Source organism: Anomaloglossus baeobatrachus, chromosome 7 (assembly GCF_048569485.1).
Source record: "Anomaloglossus baeobatrachus isolate aAnoBae1 chromosome 7, aAnoBae1.hap1, whole genome shotgun sequence".
Lineage (NCBI taxonomy): Eukaryota > Metazoa > Chordata > Amphibia > Anura > Aromobatidae > Anomaloglossus > Anomaloglossus baeobatrachus.
The window spans coordinates 300,622,330-300,642,842 of record NC_134359.1 but is presented as its reverse complement, the minus strand read 5'-3'; the positions used below and the strand labels follow the sequence as shown (position 1 = coordinate 300,642,842).

The window sequence follows — 20,513 nt, the reverse complement described above, 5'->3', positions numbered from 1 at the left end:
TGATCCTCCCAGTGTCAAACAGTCCTGGTATGTGTAGAGCTTGCTCCACATGCTGGGACCTGGGCTGTCCTCTATCCACAATTGCCTCTTTTGCAACATAGAAGCAGTTATATATACAGGTTACAGGTATGTGTGCTACATTATGGTTCTGCTTTTAACTTTATCTAGGAGGCCGCATGGCACATGAAATACAGAATATAGAGTAGGACCCCCCTATTGAGATTTGCCGTGACGTTGGCAGGGGTGGCTCAAAGAATTGATCAATTATTTGCTAAAAATCTCATTTATATTACAGTACAGTTGGAATAAATCTGTGAATTTGCACTTTTTATTTGATGCATGCCATTTTCAGATCGTGCTGGCTCCCCTCTCTTACCTCTTTTAATGCAGATTCGTGGTCTGGTACCAGATAGAGGTGAATGAGATACTTGGTCATAAGTTTTTTGCCAAACATCAGCACCGCTCCAGGGAAAGAAAAAAAACTCGATACAAACATCCACATTTTTTCTATAAGCGCTCCCAGGCAACAAAAACTTGGATTTTCCAGTATCACATAGGACGGATCGATCTGTGTCGGCGTTTCCAGGATCATTTTCTCTGCTGTGTAATGGACACATTTGATGTACGGCTTGTACGCTTCACAGTCTATACAGGAGAGACATAAATCCAGAGAGACGAGGTTAGCATGAAATCTATGGAAATATGGATGAAGAGGCTGCAGATGAGCGGATATCACACCCATATCACACAATTATTACAGTCCAATTTTCCTTTTTTACGTACCTGCTGCAGATAACCTATGAGGTATATACACGGCTGACACTTCTCCCGGCTGCACCGTCGTCTTAATGTTGAAGAGCGGACTTATAGCCGCACAGCCGTATCTTTGTATTTGTGTCATGTGATTGGGCCAAGAATCGATTTCGTATTCAATAGTCAGAGGATTTTTCACCCGAAACTTAATGCGAGTATATTTACAGCAGAATATTCCTGCGGATTTCATCTCCAGTCTGGAGCAAAAGGAAGTAAAAGGTAAAATCGTGTCCGGCTCTGATGCAAGTCATCAAGTGTAAAGTAATTACTCTCCTGCCGACTACGGCGAAAGATGAGTTAATTCCAGACTCCTATCTTCTAATTTCATTTTTTAATGGTATTATGTTTTTTGATGGAGTTTATGAATTTGACAATGTTGAATTTTTTTGTTACTATTCGTCCTCGAAAATAATAGAATGAGGTCAAAACGCCATATGACACCAAAATGGTTTTAATAAAAATGTCTGCTTCTACCGCAAACAAAAATACTTGTACTTTGCTATCAGCCAAAAACTGATATATTTAGACTATAGCAACTCAAGCCAAAGTTTTTTTTGTTTTTTTTTTTTATTTTGTAGTTATATAATAAAAAACTTTTATAAATGTTACCCTTGTTTCCCAAAAATAAGACTGGGTCTTATATTATTTTGTGCTACTGGTTCAGACGCACATTTTCTTATCTGATCTGCTATTCTCGTAGTACAGAATTAGTCCTATAGTGGTGGGTACAGACCATATTTACAGAGGCTTAAATTACCTGCTTAAATTTATTATTCTCTATGTACTGCTAAGTTTACCCCAACAAGAAAGCAGACTTTCCCTAAAAGAATCACACCAGACCCCACACAATTAGAGTTGGCAAGTGAATGGGCTCTCACATACAAATCTGCATCACTGACAGGTCCCCTGCATTCTACAGCGGTGGCTCCCCCTGGCTAGTGACTGGAAGCAGTATCATTCATGCAGGTGATACTGGTGCCCAATCTGTTTGTGAGAGCTGCAGAGCAATGCACTGGAACCTGACTGTGATGTACTGTAGATCTGTGTGAGATCCGATAACCATTGGTACATGGGTCTGGTGAGTGTGATTTATTTTATTTATTTATTTAATTTTTTTTTTTTTTTTTTTGAGGGGGGGTATGACGACATGGACTCTGTCAGTGCCTAGCATGGGTTAAAGTTTCTTAAAATTCAACAAGATATGAAGATAGTTTGGTTATAGACGGGGGATAAGCCCATTGTTTCTACAAGACTCTTAAGCTGGGTTCACACATAGCGACAGCAACAACGACGTCGCTGTTACATCACCATTTTCTGTGACGCAACAGCGACCTTGTAAGTCGCTGTTATGATTGCTGCTTAGCTGTCAAACACAGCAGACGCAGCAGCGATCATAACGACACACGTCGCTGTGGAAGCGATGCTGCGCTTGGTAACTAAGGTAAATATCGGGTAACCAACCAAAGTGCTTCTCTGGTTACCCGATATTTACCTTGTTTACAAGCGCACACCGCTTAGCGCTGGCTCCCTGCAGTCATAGCCACAGTACACATCGGGTTAATAAGCAAACCTTTGCTTATTTCCCAATGTGTAGTCTGGCTGCGTGCAGGGAGCCGGCGCTGGCAGTGTGAGAGCGGTGGACGCTGTAACTAAAGTAAATATCGGGTAACCAAGGAAAGGTCTTCCCTTGGTTACCCGATATTTACCGTGGTTACAGCTTACCGCAGGCTGCCAGACGCCGGCTCCTGCTCTCTGCTCGCTTCAGTTCGTCGCTCTCTTGCTGTCACACACAGTGATGTGTGCTTCACAGCGGGAGAGCGCCGAGCAAAAAAATGAAGTGGGACATTCAGCAACGACCGGCGACCTCACAGCAGGGGCCGGGTCGTTGCTGGATTTCTCACACAGCGACAGCAACGGGACGTCACTGCTACGTCACAGAAAATGGTGACGTAGCAGCGACGTCGTTGTCGCCGTCGCTGTGTGTGACACCACCTTTAGTAGTCTAGTGTTAAAGTTCTTGTTGACTCATGTAATTGCCTTGGCCAGTGAAGGTCAGATACCCAGACAAATCAATTATGTGAACCTCCCATTGTATTACTTTACTATGTGTATAGCTAGATGTGATGTAACTTAGCTGTCTCTCCCTTGTCTCTGCCAGAGACCATTACTACTAGGGATATTTTGTATACGGCTTGAAATCTAGCCAATAAGAGCCCAGTCTTATCTACCAATCATGAAGACCCCCAATGTTCTGAATGGAGAGCTCAGGGGTATAAGAAGGAGGACTGTCCATTGCCCGGCTAGACTCATGCTACCAATCTAGGACCTGCGGATCCGATCGGCAAGCCATAGACGAACCTGGATTATAATACTACATGGACTTCATCGAATGCTTCGAAGGATTCAGCTGAGATATCAAGGACTACCTACGGAAGGAATCCAACTTGGGACAATCCAGTCACCAGACTACAGGTTTTGCGGACCTCAGCCAGCTTCCGAAATCTGGCATTATTCCTTTCTCGGTGGGTGCCCGCCGAAAGCGGGGTGCTGCTGGATTGGAGTAAGTAGCCCTGGAAGCTCTGAGGCACGGACATTCTAATCCCTGGTGAGCCAGCGGAAGGGGGAGACTCTATTGCCGGTTACAGTTGTGTGTTTTGCTGGTTATGTGTTATGTGCTGTTAATTGTTTGGGGATCCAATAAAGTGTTAATATTGTGATTCCCTCACCCTGTGTTGTCTGAGTAGTGTTCCACCCACAGGTAAGGAGGTCGGCGTTTAGTTGGGATGAGCCCTGGGCCATGTTGTCTTTCTAAAGGCGACCGGACCAGTGGACGAGACCACCCACTGACCCCCGTGTCTCCACAGGAGAGCACCCACTGATCCCCGTGTCTCCACAGGAGAGCAACCACTGACCCCCCGTGTCTCCACAGGAGAGCAACCTCTGACCCCCCCGTGTCTCCACAGGAGAGCAACCTCTGACCCCCGCGTCTCCACAATTGTTGGCACCAGTGGGATTCGAACCCCACATCTCCTAAGACTGATGTACTGTAGATCTGTGTGAGATCCCACAACTATTGGCACTTGGGTCTGGTGAATGTGATTTTATTTATCTTTTATATTTTTTTGGGGGGGGGGTATTTTGCTTTCATTTGGCGGTGTCTGCTTTATTTTTGCTTAACTTTTTTTAGCTGCTTGAAAACTTCCTAATAGAACTGAAAACTAGGGCTTATTTTTGGACTAGGGTTTATATTTTAAACATACTCCGAAAAGCCCAAAAAATCCTACTAGGGCTTATTTTTGGGAAGACAGGGTATTACAATAATGGAACCGACTTGTCAAACAGTTACTGCAAAGAGAACATCATAAAAAAACAAAACCCCTAAAACAGTAACATTTTCCTTTTTTCATCAATTCCACCGTATTTGAATTTTTTCCTCATCTTTTCTTCTAAATTACATGAAAATTAATATTTTGATTCAAAACTACAACTTGTCGCACAAAAAAACAAGTCCACACACGACGATGTTAACAGAAATATAAAAAGTTATGAATTTTGGAAGAAAAGGAAAAAAAAAGTTAAAAAAATACAATGTCCCGCGCCCCCATGCCTTGAGGTGTTAAATCATAGTTTCCATTGAATTTTACCATGTCATTTTTTTGTTGTTGTTCCTGTGTCCTCCTATTTCGTTACTGTTTAGCAGGAAAAACTTTTTGTACTTTTCCAGTCATACCCCCGTTTTCATTGCATTAACCCCTGTGCCGACAGCCACTCTCATCCCAAAGCAATGGAGAACGGCTCGGTGACATTTCCGCAGGTCACCTCTTACCTGTACGTTTTTGTATTTTTCACTGGACAGACGGTCAAATCTTCACACTCCGGATACTGAGGAGAAAACTGCAGAATACATTTATATCAGCAAATCCCTGAATATACACAGTGTTCCCAATTATTATGCAGATTTAATTTAGGTGTCATGGAGATGTAATTTTTTAGTTTTTCCAGTGTCCTCTCTGATGGTCTTGTGTCTCGGGTCTCTTTGGATCACTGAAATCAATCTCAAACATCTGTGATCATTTAGTTTTTTAGCTGAGCCCAATTAAAATCCCTTAGGGACCGGACAATTGTTTTGTTTTTGCCCTTTCATTTTTTTTTAAAATTCTTTTATTTTCCTACTATATAGCCGTTTTTTTTAGTAGAAAGAGTTGTACTTTTGAGGAAAAGGTACCAGGACCAGTGCTTATCCCTGAAGTCTAGGCGTATTTCAGCCAAAAAGCACATTAGTTGTATTACTTACCATATATACTCAAGTAAAAGCCGACCCGAATATAAGCCGAGGCACCTAATTTTACCACAAAAAACTGGGAAAACTTCTTAACTCGAGTATAAGCATAGGGTGGGAAATGCAGGAGCTACTGGCAAATTTCAATAAAAATAGATACCAATAAAATGTAATGTGTCCCATCCTTGTCCCTCCCTTGTAGTAATGTGCCCCATCCTTGTGCCCTATGCTTGTCCCCTGTAGTAATGTGCCCATCCTTGTGCCCTGTAGTAATGTGCCCCATTGTTGTGCCCTATTGTGCCTTGTAATATGCCCATCCTTGTCCCCTGTAGTAATATGCCCATCCTTGTCCCCTGTAGTAATATGCCCATCCTTGTACCCTGTAGCAATGTGCCCATCCTTGTGCCCTGTCGTAATGTGCCCATTCTTGAGCTCCATCCTTGTACCCTGTAGTAATGTCCCCATCCTTTTACCCTGTAGTAATGTGCCCATCCTTGTACCCTGTAGTAATGTGCCCATTCTTGTGACCTGTAGTAATGTGTCCATTCTTGTACCCTGTAGTAATGTGTCCATCCTTGTACCCTGTAGTAATATGCCCATCCTTGTACCCTGTAGCAATGTGCCCATCCTTGTACCCTGTAGTAATGTGCCCATCCTTGTACCCTGTAGTAATGTGCCCATTCTTGTGACCTGTAGTAATGTGTCCATTCTTGTACCCTGTAGTAATGTGTCCATTCTTGTACCCTGTAGTAATGTGTCCATCCTTGTACCCTGTAGTAATATGCCCATCCTTGTACCCTGTAGCAATGTGCCCATCCTTGTACCCTGTAGTAATGTGCCCATCCTTGTACCCTGTAGTAATGTGCCCGTTCTTGTGACCTGTAGTAATGTGTCCATCCTTGTACCCTGTAGTAATATGCCCATCCTTGTACCCTGTAGCAATGTGCCCATCCTTGTGCCCTGTCGTAATGTGCCCATTCTTGAGCTCCATCCTTGTACCCTGTAGTAATGTCCCCATCCTTTTACCCTGTAGTAATGTGCCCATCCTTGTACCCTGTAATAATGTGCCCATCCTTGTGCCCTGTAGTAATGTGCCCCTAGCGGCATTAGATCAACTTATGATTTTTGGATGTGCGGTCCATGTCTTTTTCTACAATTATGTTGTATATGAAAGGATATATTTGCATATCATCGTCCCTCTTACCTTATTGTCCTGCTCAGTGTCCGCCTCCTGTGTCGTCTTGTCACACTGACTCTCATCAGTTGCGCTTTCTTCTTTTATGTATTTCACATCTATAATACACAGTGATATAGTTAGTCACGTCTATCATTTTGGTGCACAGTCTTTTGATTACAATGTAATACATAATCTTTCCTGTGGAGGCAGTGTGGAGATATTCAGCACTGACTGTCAGGAATCAACATGGGAAAAAAGTTGTGATCGGCCCTGCCCCATAGTATAGCATTGGCCACCCGGAGAAGTCAGCACTGCTGCCACTCTCTGACTTCTTCTGTTTGTCTGGTTCATCGGAAATAATTGAGAGTGAAGCTGCTCGTTCGTGGCTGCTAATTGGCTGCAGAGCTCATGTTACGTAATAATATCACACGACCACTCGGAGACCCTGTGCTGTCACCTATAGAATGGCGCTGGCGGTGAGTAAAGGCGGTTTTCATTTTAACATGAAAAAGGTATTTTCTTAGTATTGGACAATCCCTTTAAGAACTATGCAATTTTTCGTTTTTGTGCTTTAGTTTTTTCCTCCCTTCCATTTTTTTTTTATTTTTCCATCGATATGGCGGTATGAGGGTTTGTTTTCTGGGCAGTAATGCATATTCACTTTCCAATGTTCACTCTTTACATCTTTCAGTTTTTTCCCCTTTACTTGAGTGTAACTGTTATTTTGGATGATGATGTACTTTTGAATGTCACCATCCCTTTTATCATATGACGTAATGGTAAAAGGGAAAAAATTGTGTCAAAATAGCAAAAAAAGTTACATCCTGCAATTGTTTTTTGACCTTTTTGTTTACAGCGCTCACTTTACCATGAAACTGACCTGGCATTATTATTCTCCAGGTCAGGACGATTACGTAGATACCAAACATGTATAGTTTATGCTTTAAGTAGTGAACAAAAATTCAGAAATTTTAAAATACAGTCAGGTCCAGAAATATTTGGACAGTGACACAAGTTTTGTTATTTTAGCTGTTTACAAAAACATGTTCAGAAATACAATTCTATATATAATATGGGCTGAAAGTGCACACTCCCAGCTGCAATATGAGAGTTTTCACATCCAAATCGGAGAAAGGGTTTAGGAATCATAGCTCTGTAATGCATAGCCTCCTCTTTTTCAAGGGGCCAAAAGTAATTGGACAAGGGACTCTAAGGGCTGCAATTAACTCTGAAGGCGTCTCCCTCGTTAAACTGTAATCAATGAAGTAGTTAAAAGGTCTGGGGTTGATTACAGGTGTGTGGTTTTGCATTTGGAAGCTGTTGCTGTGACCAGACAACATGCGGTCTAAGGAACTCTCAATTGAGGTGAAGCAGAACATCCTGAGGCTGAAAAAATCCATCAGAGAGATAGCAGACATGCTTGGAGTAGCAAAATCAACAGTCGGGTACATTCTGAGAAAAAAGGAATTGACTGGTGAGCTTGGGAACTCAAAAAGGCCTGGGCGTCCACGGATGACAACAGTGGTGGATGATCGCCGCATACTTTCTTTGGTGAAGAAGAACCCGTTCACAACATCAACTGAAGTCCAGAACACTCTCAGTGAAGTAGGTGTATCTGTCTCTAAGTCAACAGTAAAGAGAAGACTCCATGAAAGTAAATACAAAGGGTTCCCATCTAGATGCAAACCATTCATCAATTCCAAAAATAGACAGGCCAGAGTTACATTTGCTGAAAAACACCTCATGAAGCCAGCTCAGTTCTGGAAAAGTATTCTATGGACAGATGAGACAAAGATCAACATGTAGCAGAATGATGGGAAGAAAAAAGTTTGGAGAAGAAAGGGAATGGCACATGATCCAAGGCACACCACATCCTCTGTAAAACATGGTGGAGGCAATGTGATGGCATGGGCATGCATGGCTTTCAATGGCACTGGGTCACTTGTGTTTATTGATGACATAACAGCAGACAAGAGTAGCCGGATGAATTCTGAAGTGTACCGGGATATACTTTCAGCCCAGATTCAGCCAAATGCCGCAAAGTTGATCGGACGGCGCTTCATAGTACAGATGGACAATGACCCCAAGCATACAGCCAAAGCTACCCAGGAGTTCATGAGTGCAAAAAAGTGGAACATTCTGCAATGGCCAAGTCAATCACCAGATCTTAACCCAATTGAGCATGCATTTCACTTGCTCAAATCCAGACTTAAGACGGAAAGACCCACAAACAAGCAAGACCTGAAGGCTGCGGCTGTAAAGGCCTGGCAAAGCATTAAGAAGGAGGAAACCCAGCGTTTGGTGATGTCCATGGGTTCCAGACTTAAGGCAGTGATTGCCTCCAAAGGATTCGCAACAAAATATTGAAAAAAAAATATTTTGTTTGGGTTTGGTTTATTTGTCCAATTACTTTTGACCTCCTAAAGTGTGGAGTGTTTGTAAAGAAATGTGACAATTCCTACAATTTCTATCAGATATTTTTGTTCAAATCTTCAAATTAAACGTTACAATCTGCACTTGAATTCTGTTGTAGAGGTTTCATTTCAAATCCAATGTGGTGGCATGCAGAGCCCAACTCGCCAAAATTGTGTCACTGTCCAAATATTTCTGGACCTAACTAACTATTGCTTCTATGTGCGCACGTTTTTTTGTGACCACAAAGATGCAGCGTTTTTGTGCGTTTTTTGCTGCTGCGTTTTTCCCAATGCATTGCATGGGTGAAAAACACTTGCAAAAACGCAGAAATAATTGACATGTTGCATCTTTGTGGTCACCACAAAAACGCACCTAAAACAAAACTGCACTGTGCGGACAGCAAAAATGAAAACTCATAGCCTTTGCTGGGGAAGCAAAGTCATGCAGTTTTTAGACCAAAAACGCAGCGTGCGCACTTAGCCTTATACTCCCGGGGCTCACGTGACGTTGATATACTTTTTGGCGTCACTGTCCCTGCCATCAGACGTATCTAACACCAAGAGGAAATGAGCGTCCAGCCGCAGCTCTGATTCCGGATGTTCAATTTGTCTGATAGCCGGGTCAATGAAGCCATAGAGTGTAAAACATCATGTGAACCCCAGGACAACGAGTGCCGACGCCACTGGAAACGTTGACAACATTGGAGGGAGGATAAGCATTGTTATTTTAACAGGGGCAAACATGGTGATTGAGAAGGGCTTTGTCCGAGTAGTGGAAAACCCCTTTAGGCTATGTGCGCACGTTGCGTTCTATTACGCAGTGTAAATAGTCACTGCATGTGCGTCTCAGAACGCAGCCGAAAAGCTGCGTTCTGAGACGCATTTGGCAGAACGCCACGTGAGCACATTCCTGCAGAATTCATGTGTCCTGGGTGTTTTCTCTGCCATGGGAAAAGCATCCAGAACGCACATTTTTGGCAGTGCGATCCCACTTGGCTCTGCTGCATCCCCATAGACTTGCAGCAGAGCTGACTGGGACCGGACTGTCAAAAAGAGCTGCGCGATCAGAATGAACTCGGATGAACTTCACCCAACTTCATTGTGATCGCGCGCTCTGTGCGTGTGCCGCGGCTTGATTTGCGATCACAGGTGAAGGACTCAACGGTGGCCGCAAATCAGAGTGACTGAAGTGAGCGGCACTGTCAGCGGTGCCGTCACTGAGGTTACCTGCGGCCAGCTCGAGTCCTCCACCCGAGACCTGTGGCCGCGGGTAACCTGAGAGACGTTTCCGCTGACAGTGCGACTCACTTCAGTTGCTGCGTGGAGCGGACAGGAGCGACGGTGTTCTACGGCCGCTCCTGTCAGCTTCATGTAGCAGAGCTGGATGCGTTGCGGAACCTCGTGGATTACGTTGGACCTGGGGGGGTGTTTGGGAATTTTAATAAAGTGGTGAAAGAGGGTGTTTTTTTGTCTTTTATTTCAAATAAAGAATTTTTCAGGTGTATGTGTTTATTTACTTTCACCAGGTTAATCATTGGGGGTGTCTCATAGACGCCTGCAATGATTAACTAGGACTTAGTGGCAGCTATGGGCTGCTGCCATTAATTCCTGCCACTGCACCAGGGCAGTTCTGGATGAGCCGGGTAAAGTCCCAGGACTGTTGCATCTAATTTATGCAGCAATTCTGGGCGGCTGCTGGCTGATATTTTTAGGCTTGGGCTCCCCATAACGTGGGGCTCCCCATCCTGAGAATACCAGCCTTCAGCCGTGTAGCTTTCTCTTGGCTGGTATCAAAATTGGGGGGGACCGCACGCCGTCTTTTTTTTAATTATTTATTTTACTGCACTACATAGACCCGCCCACCGACGTCTGTAATTGGTTGCAATGAAACAGCTGTCACTCAGCATGGGGGGGCGTGTCTGACTGCAACCAATCATAGGCGCCGGTGGGCGGGGGAAGCAGAGAATACGAGATTGAATAATGGGCGGCCGGCATTTTGAAAAGCAGGAGAAGCCGCCGGAGCAGTGTGACAGCCGTGCAGCGCCGCGCTCGTGATCGGTCAGTGATCGGTGAGTATGAGAGGGGGGGGAGAGGGATAGACTGGCAGAGAGAGACCGACCGACAGGGAGACACAGAGACCGATAGACAGAGAGAGAGAGACCGACATTACAACTGATATAGAAGGGTTAATAGTTTCTCTATTTCTTCATTAAAGATATTTTATTTCATTAGTAAGTATATCTGATGGTAGTTCATAGTCATGGAGCCTACGGAATAAGAGACAGGCTCAAGGATTATTATTGTCTCTAAATGTTCTTCTTATCTTCTTCTTATCTCATATGCTTGACTCTACATTTTTGTTTTGCTAAAACTTAAAGGTTATATGAGCAACTTGTGAAGTCCAGCTAGAAGCTTTTTTTGCAATATCACATTGATCTGTAAATGGTATAAATAAACTGTAGTTTGGTTAAATAAACAGAAAAATTGATCATGCCCACATGGATGCAGGTCTTGTTCTCCGAGCGCTCGATCTTGATTAGGTCTGAAGAGGCCTAATTCAGAGGACCTCACTGGTGATCCCATAAGCTGACTTGTGACAAAACAGAACAGCTATGGAGTATGGGAAAGTAAGGATAGGTTGTGTTTACCAAGGTCCCTGTTCCCTATGATGGCACAAGCAACACATGGCCCCACTCACGCCTCAAAAAGTCACATGTGTAACCAGGTGAATGCCTTCTGGATCGCTCCTGGCTTCAGTTACGTAGCCTCCAAACACGTACAATCCTGCATTATCTGCGCACAACACAACCCAGGTAAAACAGTAAAAGTCCCTAAGAAAGCAACACCCAGACCGCTCTACCCGTTTCAACGACTGCAAATAGACTACATACAACTACCTAAGGTAGGAGTGTATGAATACGTCCTGGTATGTGTAGATCTCTTCTCAGGATGGGTTGAGGCCTATCCAGTAAAATGTGCAAATGCTAAAACAACTGCAGAAAAACTGATGAAGGAACTAGTCTGTCGGTATGGCATCCCAGAAGCCATAGAAAGTGACAGGGGTACACACTTCACTGGAGAAATAATGAGGGACATTATGCAGGCCCTGGGAATAGAGCAGGCGTCCATACCCCTTATCATCCACAGAGCAGTGGAAAAGTAGAGAGATTAAACGGGACACTTAAACTAAAAATTTAAAAGGCCATGGCAGAGACAGGAAAGAATTGGGTAGAGTGCTTATCCCTGGCACTCTTTTCAGTCAGACACACTCCATATAGACAGACAGGCTTGTCTCCTTTTGAAGTCCTGTTTGGTAGTGCCCCAAAAACAGGTCTCTACTTTCCATAAGTGTTACAGATGCAACACGGCACTATGACAGCCTACGTCCAGGCCTTACAGGAAAGACTTAATGTGGTGCATAAACATGTCTTTTCATCCATTCCAGATCCCAATGCAAGTGCAGATGTGCATCAGCTGAATCCAGGTGATTGGGTGGTCGTGCGCAGACACGTGAGAAGGAGCCTAGATCCACGCTTTGATGGCCCATTCCAAGTCCAGCTGACCACATCCACCTCAGTGAAACTTGAGGGAAAGCCCACCTGGATCCACGCCAGTCACTGTAAAGAGGTCACTCCACCGGCAGAATGACAGTCTCGCTAATTATCCTGCTAGGTGTAGCAGGGTTGCTGCACCAAACAAAGACACTGAGCGAACTTTTAAATACGGACTGGGATAATAAACTCATTCGCCACCATATTTCTCTTACTGAGGACATGGAAGGAGAAAAGCCAAAAGACTGTTGGATCTGCACACACAGTCCTATTTCTTCAAAGACTATGCCTTATTTAGCCTTACCTCTGGAACCACAGGAGGTATTGGTACCAGACTGTATACACAATGAAACCTGGACTGAATCTAGATTTTTGGGAGAAGATGTACCTTGTGATGTATCTGCTACATTGACTATAGTTGGATGGGTCACTAAACCCTGGTTCCAGCTAAATATCACCCGGCCCGATGGATACTCGTGGTGGATGGAATACGATTCAGACAAGGGCATAATTGCCAAAATAAAGACTAAGATTCCTCATTCGGGCCCCATTCCCCATGATGGATTATGGTTCAGTCTTCAATACAATGGTGTTGGAAATTGTGGAAAAGACAATAACTGTTTCTATATACATACACATGACTTAACCAAGGACAATGAGACAGTATATCAGAAGGGTAGTGAGGGCTGTACATCATCATTTATTAGACGGACTTTTAGGAGGGAGCCGGGGTAGCTGTATCTCGGGTATGACCAGAAAACAAATGAACAATACGTGGTGTGTTCATAAAGTTATGAAGGGGCTTCTGAATCTGCTTTATTGTGTACAAAGTCAAACTCACTTTTGTATTTTCCCAGAGGGAGTGTTTTTGGTTTGTGGGAATCGTGCTCACAAGTGGGTGAGCCCTGACAGGAGAGGGGTTTGCACACTTGCCAGACTTACACCAGCCACTTTCATAGTAGTAAAGTAGATGTAGCAGCTGTCCCAATTCATACCTTGTATAAACGAGCAGCAGATAATAAACCCCGGACAAATGGTAGGCCTCATGTAGTAGAAATGGGAAAAGCAAATAAGGTATTTAGTGCTATTTTCATACACCCTTTCTTAATGCAAATGTGGGACAAGCTAGTAGAGGCCACTGACTACCTGGATGATCAAATTTTTCGGGTTCTTGAGATTCTAAATGCTACCAATGCTATACAAAAACAATTAATTGTAGTCACTAACCAGCATACTATAGTGCTAGACTTTGTGACAGCAAAAGACGGCGGAATGTGTCAAATAATTGGTCCTGCCTGTTGCCATTACATTGACCCTGCAGGCAACCTCCAGGTTAGAGCAGATATACAGAAAACAAGTGAACTTAGGGATAAATGGTTAAAAGAGCACGATGCCAACAAGGACTCCTGGTGGGGAAATACATTTTCTTTTATGAATCCAGCCAATTGGTTTAAGGGCCTAGCAGGTTGGGTTTCTGGCATTATACAATCCTGTATGCAAATATTGTTATTCTGTCTACTGCTTTATATAGCTGTAAAAACATTGATATATGCATTACCTAAACTAATGAATAATGTATGTTCTAAGAGTCCCAGCATTGAACCCTCTAGTTTACTACGGACCCCAAATGGCCTCTGCTGACCGGGAGTAGGTGTCCACACTGAGGGTGGATGGGTGAAGTGGTAGGAAGACCCCTCATGGGTACTAGGCCCATGAGCCAGCAGCTCCTGTTTGGACGCCTACTGACCCTGTAGTGAAGGTTATACCATTTACAAAAGGGGGAAATTGATATAGAAGGGTTAATAGTTTCTCTATTTCTTCATTAAAGATATTTTATTTCCTTAGTAAGTATATCTGATGGTAGTTCATAGTCATGGAGCCTACGGAATAAGAGACAGGCTCAAGGATTATTATCTCTAAATGTTCTTCTTATCTTCTTATCTCATACAAGTAAAATATATCTTTGTACCGTGTTAGCCAGTAGAGATAAAAAAATTGTTTAAAAGAACAGAGTCCTCAGTGGTTGATACCTTTTAATGGCTAACTGAAAAGATGGTAATAATAGCAAGCTTTCGAGACTACTCAGGTCTCTTCATCAGGCATGGTATAACACAAAATCTTATCTCATATGCATGACTCTACATTTTTGTTTTGCTAAAACTTAAAGGTCATATGAGCAACTTGTGAAGTCCAGCTAGAAGCTTTTTTTGCAATATCACATTGATCTGTAAATGGTATAAATAAACTGTACTTTGGTTAAATAAACAGAAAAATTGATCATGCCCACATGGATGCAGGTCTTTTTCTCCGAGCGCTCGATCTTGATTAGGTCTGAAGAGGCCTAATTCAGAGGACCTCACTGGTGATCCCATATGCTGACTTGTGACAAAACAGAACAGCTACAACACAACCAATACGCACAAAAGAAATGACATGTTGCTTTTTAGAATGCAGTGTCTAAAATGCAACATGGGCATGGATTATGCACAATCTCCATAGATTGTCCTGGGGACGCAGGACGTATGCAGTTACGCTGTGGGGCAGATCGCAGTGTAACTGCATGAAAGTACGTAACGTGCGCACACAGCCTTAAGATGAGAATTAGACTGTGTTAATACAATAGGGAATGCTACTACCTGTGTGGAAGTTGTGGGTCACAATTGCAGACAGCGTTGTGTGGAGGTCGCCTAAGATCAGATCGGCGTCGATTCCCTTCATAATCGGGGTCTTCTTGGACTCGTCCTCCTCTGGTCTGCAGGCCGCAGCTTTGCCTGGTCCTGTTTGTTGTAGGACACACAATGGCTCGGTCAGGTGAAGCGTCTTCTTGATATCACATATGGAGAGGGATTGTTTCTTTTCTTTTTCTTTTAATTCTGAGATTACGCTGGAGTAATATTTTGAGACTTCACTTTCCCTCGAGGAAACGTCAGATAAGAGCTTTTTTTCCAGGACGTGTAGCTGCTCCTGCAGGTCCCCAATTACAGATTTGATCTGGTTTTCCACATTGTTGGCTTTTTCTCTTTCCACACTCGAGCTCTCCTGGAGACATTTGATAGTCGTCCTTGTTTCCTTCCTTTCGGAGACCAAATTCTGGAGGTCGTTTTTAAGTTCATTCTTCTTCTTCTTCATGGCCTCCTGCAGTGATTCGGTGCGGTGTCCTCTGTGATCCCCCAGCAGAAAGCAGTCTGCACAGACGCAGGTCGAGTCCTGAGGACAGTAATGTTCCAGGAGCAGATTGTGGACCGAGCATTTCTGAGTCTCCAGAGAATTAGATGCATTTATTAACTTGTGTCCCAGCGTCTCGTGTGCGACCAAATGTGCAGGACACAGAGACACTTCACACTGCAGACAGGTCTTACCGGCAGCTGCTGAAGAGTTAACACAGTACGTGCAGAGTACCTGAGCTGTTTCCTGCGCACACCTGGGGCTCTCCGCTGCTTCCCTCCGCTGCTTCCCTCCGCTGCTTCCCTCTGCTGCTTCCCTCTGCTGCTTCCCTCCGCTGCTTCCCTCCGCTGCTTCCCTCCGCTCTGCACTCACTTGCAGGGAAGGTCTGGAAGTGAATCGTTTACCACACTGAGGACACGTATAAAATCGAGACTCATCCTGTGCGTTCAGATTCTCCTGTATACAGGGCAGACAGAAGTCGTGTCCACAGGGCAGGGACACCGGCTCAGTGCGGGGGTTCTGGCAGATGTGGCAGCTCCGCTCGTCCTTCAGCCCAGCCGCTGCCATGCTCGAATCGCTGGAAATGAAACTGAAAATACTGTATCTCTCTGCTACGTTTATTATTACTTCCGTATGTAGATCTCGGAGGTGTCTTATTCTTTATATAATGGACTTTCTACACTTTTCCAGTTCTACTTTCTGTATTAATATTCTCAAGATCTCTGCTCCCTGACATTTAGTTGGAAGATTCGTTATTTATTTCCATAGTGAGCAGAGCTGCCCAACAACTAAAGGGAAAAAGTCTGTTTTGATTTTTGAAAAATAATTTGTTACGATATTTAAATGTGTAATAACGGTATTATTAAATACTACCACAGCGTGGAACGAACAGCGCCATGAACCAGAAAACATCCATCTCCATTTACTCCTCAACAACTAAGGAGTGCATTCCCACAAAGAAAGGTGCATTCAAAGAGTTAACCTTCATTTTTGCTACTTCTTAAAATGTAATAGTACACATAAAAAAATTAAATTTTTTAATATATCTTATCAGAGAAATCTGCTTCTTTATCCTTCTGGACTGATCTTTCATTCTCAAAATTCTCAATTCACAGGTAAAATCTGTCTTCAGTGAAGACAGATTTTCCCATTATAGGAGACGACACTTTGTTGCTCATAAAGTTCTACGGAGAAGTGTAACTATGGTGTCAGGTAAATGTCAGGATTTGTATTTTGATTCCGATCTATTGGTTTGTTCTCAATTCTATCTGCAGAACAAAGAATCAGGTAATAATCATTGTGCTTGGTGATGTACGGCTCGGCATTGTGCTCAGTGATGTACAGTTTGGCAATGTGCTTAGTGATGTACGGCTCAGCATTGTGCTTGGTGATGTACGGCTCGGCATTGTGCTTGGTGATGTACGGCTCGGCATTGTGCTTGGTGATGTATGCCTCGGCCTTGTGCTTGGTGATGCACGGCTCGGCATTGTGCTTGGTGATGTACGGCTCGGCATTGTGCTTGGTGATGTATGCCTCGGCCTTGTGCTTGGTGATGCACGGCTCGGCATTGTGCTTGGTGATGTATGGCTCGGCATTGTGCTTGGTGATGTATGGCTCGGCATTGTGCTTGGTGATGTACGGCTCGGCATTGTGCTTGGTGATGTATGGCTCGGCATTGTGCTTGGTGATGTACGGCTCGGCATTGTGCTTGGTGATGTATGGCTCAGCATTGTGCTTGGTGAAGTACGGCTCGGTATTGTGCTTGGTGATGTACGGCTCAGCATTGTGCTTGGTGATGTATGGCTCAGCATTGTGCTTGGGGATGTATGGCTCGGTATTGTGCTTGGTGATGCACGGCTCGGCATTGTGCTTGGTGATGTACGGCTCAGCATTGTGCTTGGGGATGTATGGCTCAGCATTGTGCTTGGTGATGTATGGCTCAGCATTGTGCTTGGTGATGTACGGCTCGGCATTGTGCTTGGTGATGTACGGCTCAGCATTGTGCTTGGTGATGTACGGCTCGGCATTGTGCTTGGTGAAGTACGGCTCGGTATTGTGCTTGGTGAAGTACGGCTCGGTATTGTGCTTGGTGATGTACGGCTCAGCATTGTGCTTGGTGATGTATGGCTCAGCATTGTGCTTGGGGATGTATGGCTCGGTATTGTGCTTGGTGATGCACGGCTCGGCATTGTGCTTGGTGATGTACGGCTCAGCATTGTGCTTGGGGATGTATGGCTCGGCATTGTGCTTGGTGATGTACGGCTCAGCATTGTGCTTGGTGATGTATGGCTCGGCATTGTGCTTGGTGATGTACGGCTCAGCATTGTGCTTTGTAATGTACGGCGTAGCATTGTGCTTGGTGATGTACGGTGCAGCATTGTGATTGGTGATGTACGGCTCAGCATTGCGCTTGGTGATGTATGGCTCAGCATTGCGCTTGGTGATGTATGGCTCGGCATTGTGCTTGGTGATGTATGGCTCGGCATTGTGCTTGGTGATGTACGGCTCGGCATTGTGCTTGGTGATGTACGGCTCGGCATTGTGCTTGGTGATGTACGGCTCGGCATTGTGCTTGGTGATGTACGGCTCGGCATTGTGCTTGGTGATGTACGGCTCGGCATTGTGCTTGGTGATGTACGGCTCGGCATTGTGCTTGGTGATGTATGGCTCGGCATTGTGCTTGGTGATGTACGGCTCGGCATTGTGCTTGGTGATGTACGGCTCGGCATTGTGCTTGGTGATGTACGGCTCGGCATTGTGCTTGGTGATGTAGGGCTCGGCATTGTGCTTGGTGATGTATGGCTCGGCATTGTGCTTGGTGATGTACGGCTCGGCATTGTGCTTGGTGATGTACGGCTCGGCATTGTGCTTGGTGATGTATGGCTCGGCATTGTGCTTGGTGATGTACGGCTCGGCATTGTGCTTGCTGATGTATGGCTCGGCATTGTGCTTGGTGATGTACGGCTCAGCATTGTGCTTGGTGATGTACGGCTGCAGCTGCTCGGCCATGAAGACCCTGGCAAGCGCAGTATTTGTGCTGATGTTACCAGAGGAGGTCTGGGCTCTGTAGTTAAGGGATCAGCAGAGCGGTGGGGACGATTATTTTCCCTGTTCCTCAGCAATCGTCCCCCTGCTCTGTAATGTTACAGGGTCTGCACTTCATATATCACTCACAGGTGATGGGAATCCAGGAGGAATAATTGTCATGAACGGACTTGTTACCCCGGAGGCACCACCTTCCGCTCTGTCACGCTAATAAAGGCAGATGGCATGGCAGGGGAAGACGTTCTACAACATGGGCCATGGAACATCTTCCCAGATATTAGAATCATACATGGTACAATATCTAAACTACATGGTAATTCAGAGTTTGATTCAAAAGCAGGTGCAATAAGGCGCGCCTCTTCTTATCTGTAAATGGTCTCTTCTGGAAGGAAGTTGACTTGTTTGTAGATTGCTGATCTGGGTGTGCACCTCCGTGTGACGTGTGACGTCTGTGAATACTTTCACTTCTTTTCTTCTACAATGGAGGCTGCTGCTCCGGTGGCTGCGCTGACCTGCTCCATATGTCAGGACATATATAGGGATCCGGTGTCACTGGCGTGTGGGCACAGCTTCTGCCGGGTGTGTGTAGATGATGTGCTGGATCATTATGCGGCTTATGAAGAATATTCGTGTCCACAATGCAAAAAGAAATTGAAAGCGTTTCCATGTTTCGCACGCAACAAAGAAATACTTAGTGAACTACAAAGCTATCGAGCCGTCCAGAGAGGCGAAGATGCCATGGAGGATGTGAAGGTGAACTGTCTGTACTGTGTAGAATCTGCGGTGCCTGCTGTGAAGACCTGTGTGCAGTGCGAGACGCCCCTGTGTGAACAGCACCTGACAGCCCACAACAAGAGCCTGAGTCACACCCTGATCCCACCAACTGCGTCACTGGCATACAGAAGGTGCAGCCAGCACAGTAACTTTCTGCAGTACTACTGCTCCCAGGATGCCGCGTGTGTCTGTGCGGACTGCTGCTCCACAGGCCATCACCAGGGACATGAGATTATGGCGGTGAAGGAAGCCTTTGACAACAAGAAGAAGAAATTGGACAACTATCTTTGTGAACTTACACAGAGAAAAAACCAGATTACTAGAAGAATACACGACATGGCTAAAGTGTCGAGTAAAGCGAGGGAAACAACAGACGCTCACAGGAAAAAGATGAACAGCACATTTAGAGAGGTGAGAAAACAATTAAATCTTCTGCAAAAAGCAACTAAAGCCTCTCTATATAATGATCTGCAGAAAGTCTCGCGTCCAGCAGTAACCCGGCGCTTATACAAACGGAACAGGACGCTGTTCAGAAAGATCCGTCGTGCCCGAGAGCTGCGTGCCATGCCTGAGCCCGTGGCATTCCTGCAGAAGGTAGAATCAGATAAAGACCTCATACAAGACGCCCCCGAAGAGGAAACGGAGGAGAATGATGAACCCCAATATCATCTGAGTGAGGGAGCCATGACCGCGTCTTTGTTTCGTGGCCTTTTAGAAATTTTGAATGAAGTTAGCAAACTGAATAAACTGTACGTCTCCGGCCTATCACAGGATGGGAGCACCGGTGGTAACAGCAGGGCGGTGTACGGCTCCGGCCTATCACAGGATGGGAGCGGGGATGGTAACAGCAGGGCGGTGTACGGCTCCGGCCTATCACAGGATGGGAGCGGGGATGGTAACAGCAGGGCGGTGTACGGCTCCGGCCTATCACAGGATGGGAGCACCGGTGGTAACAGCAGGGCGGTGTACGGCTCCGGCCTATCACAGGATGGGAGCACCGATGGTAGCAGCAGGGCGGTGTACGGCTCCGGCCTATCACAGGATGGGAGCACCGATGGTAGCAGCAGTGCGGTGTAGTGGCAGTTATGTCATTTTTTTTATGATGCTGGCCACCATATTGTTAATTTTGTATGGGACTGGGAAAAGTGTAAAAAAAAAAAAATATACCATGCCACTCACCTGTCAAGCAATCACATCTCTCCGGCTAGTCTTTCGTACAACTCCCTCCAACCTCTTCTATACTTCTCCTATATTCTGTGCCGGGGCTCCTGGTTCCGAGAAGGCCTCTGTCACAA

General features: G+C 45.0%; 1 protein-coding gene across 1 annotated transcript in view; it reads right to left on the bottom strand.

The window, feature by feature from the left end:
* Positions 1-15,966, bottom strand: part of LOC142246784 (uncharacterized) — a 31,208-nt gene extending 15,242 nt beyond the window's left edge. Inside the window, exons 1-5 of the mRNA XM_075319835.1 lie at positions 14,871-15,966; positions 6,297-6,385; positions 4,640-4,707; positions 784-1,010; positions 377-645 (exon numbers count right to left, since the gene is read on the bottom strand). Coding sequence (XP_075175950.1) covers positions 377-645; positions 784-1,010; positions 4,640-4,707; positions 6,297-6,385; positions 14,871-15,966 — 1,749 coding nt within the window. The remainder of the gene's footprint in view (positions 1-376; positions 646-783; positions 1,011-4,639; positions 4,708-6,296; positions 6,386-14,870) is intronic.
* Positions 15,967-20,513: the final 4,547 nt, after the last annotated feature.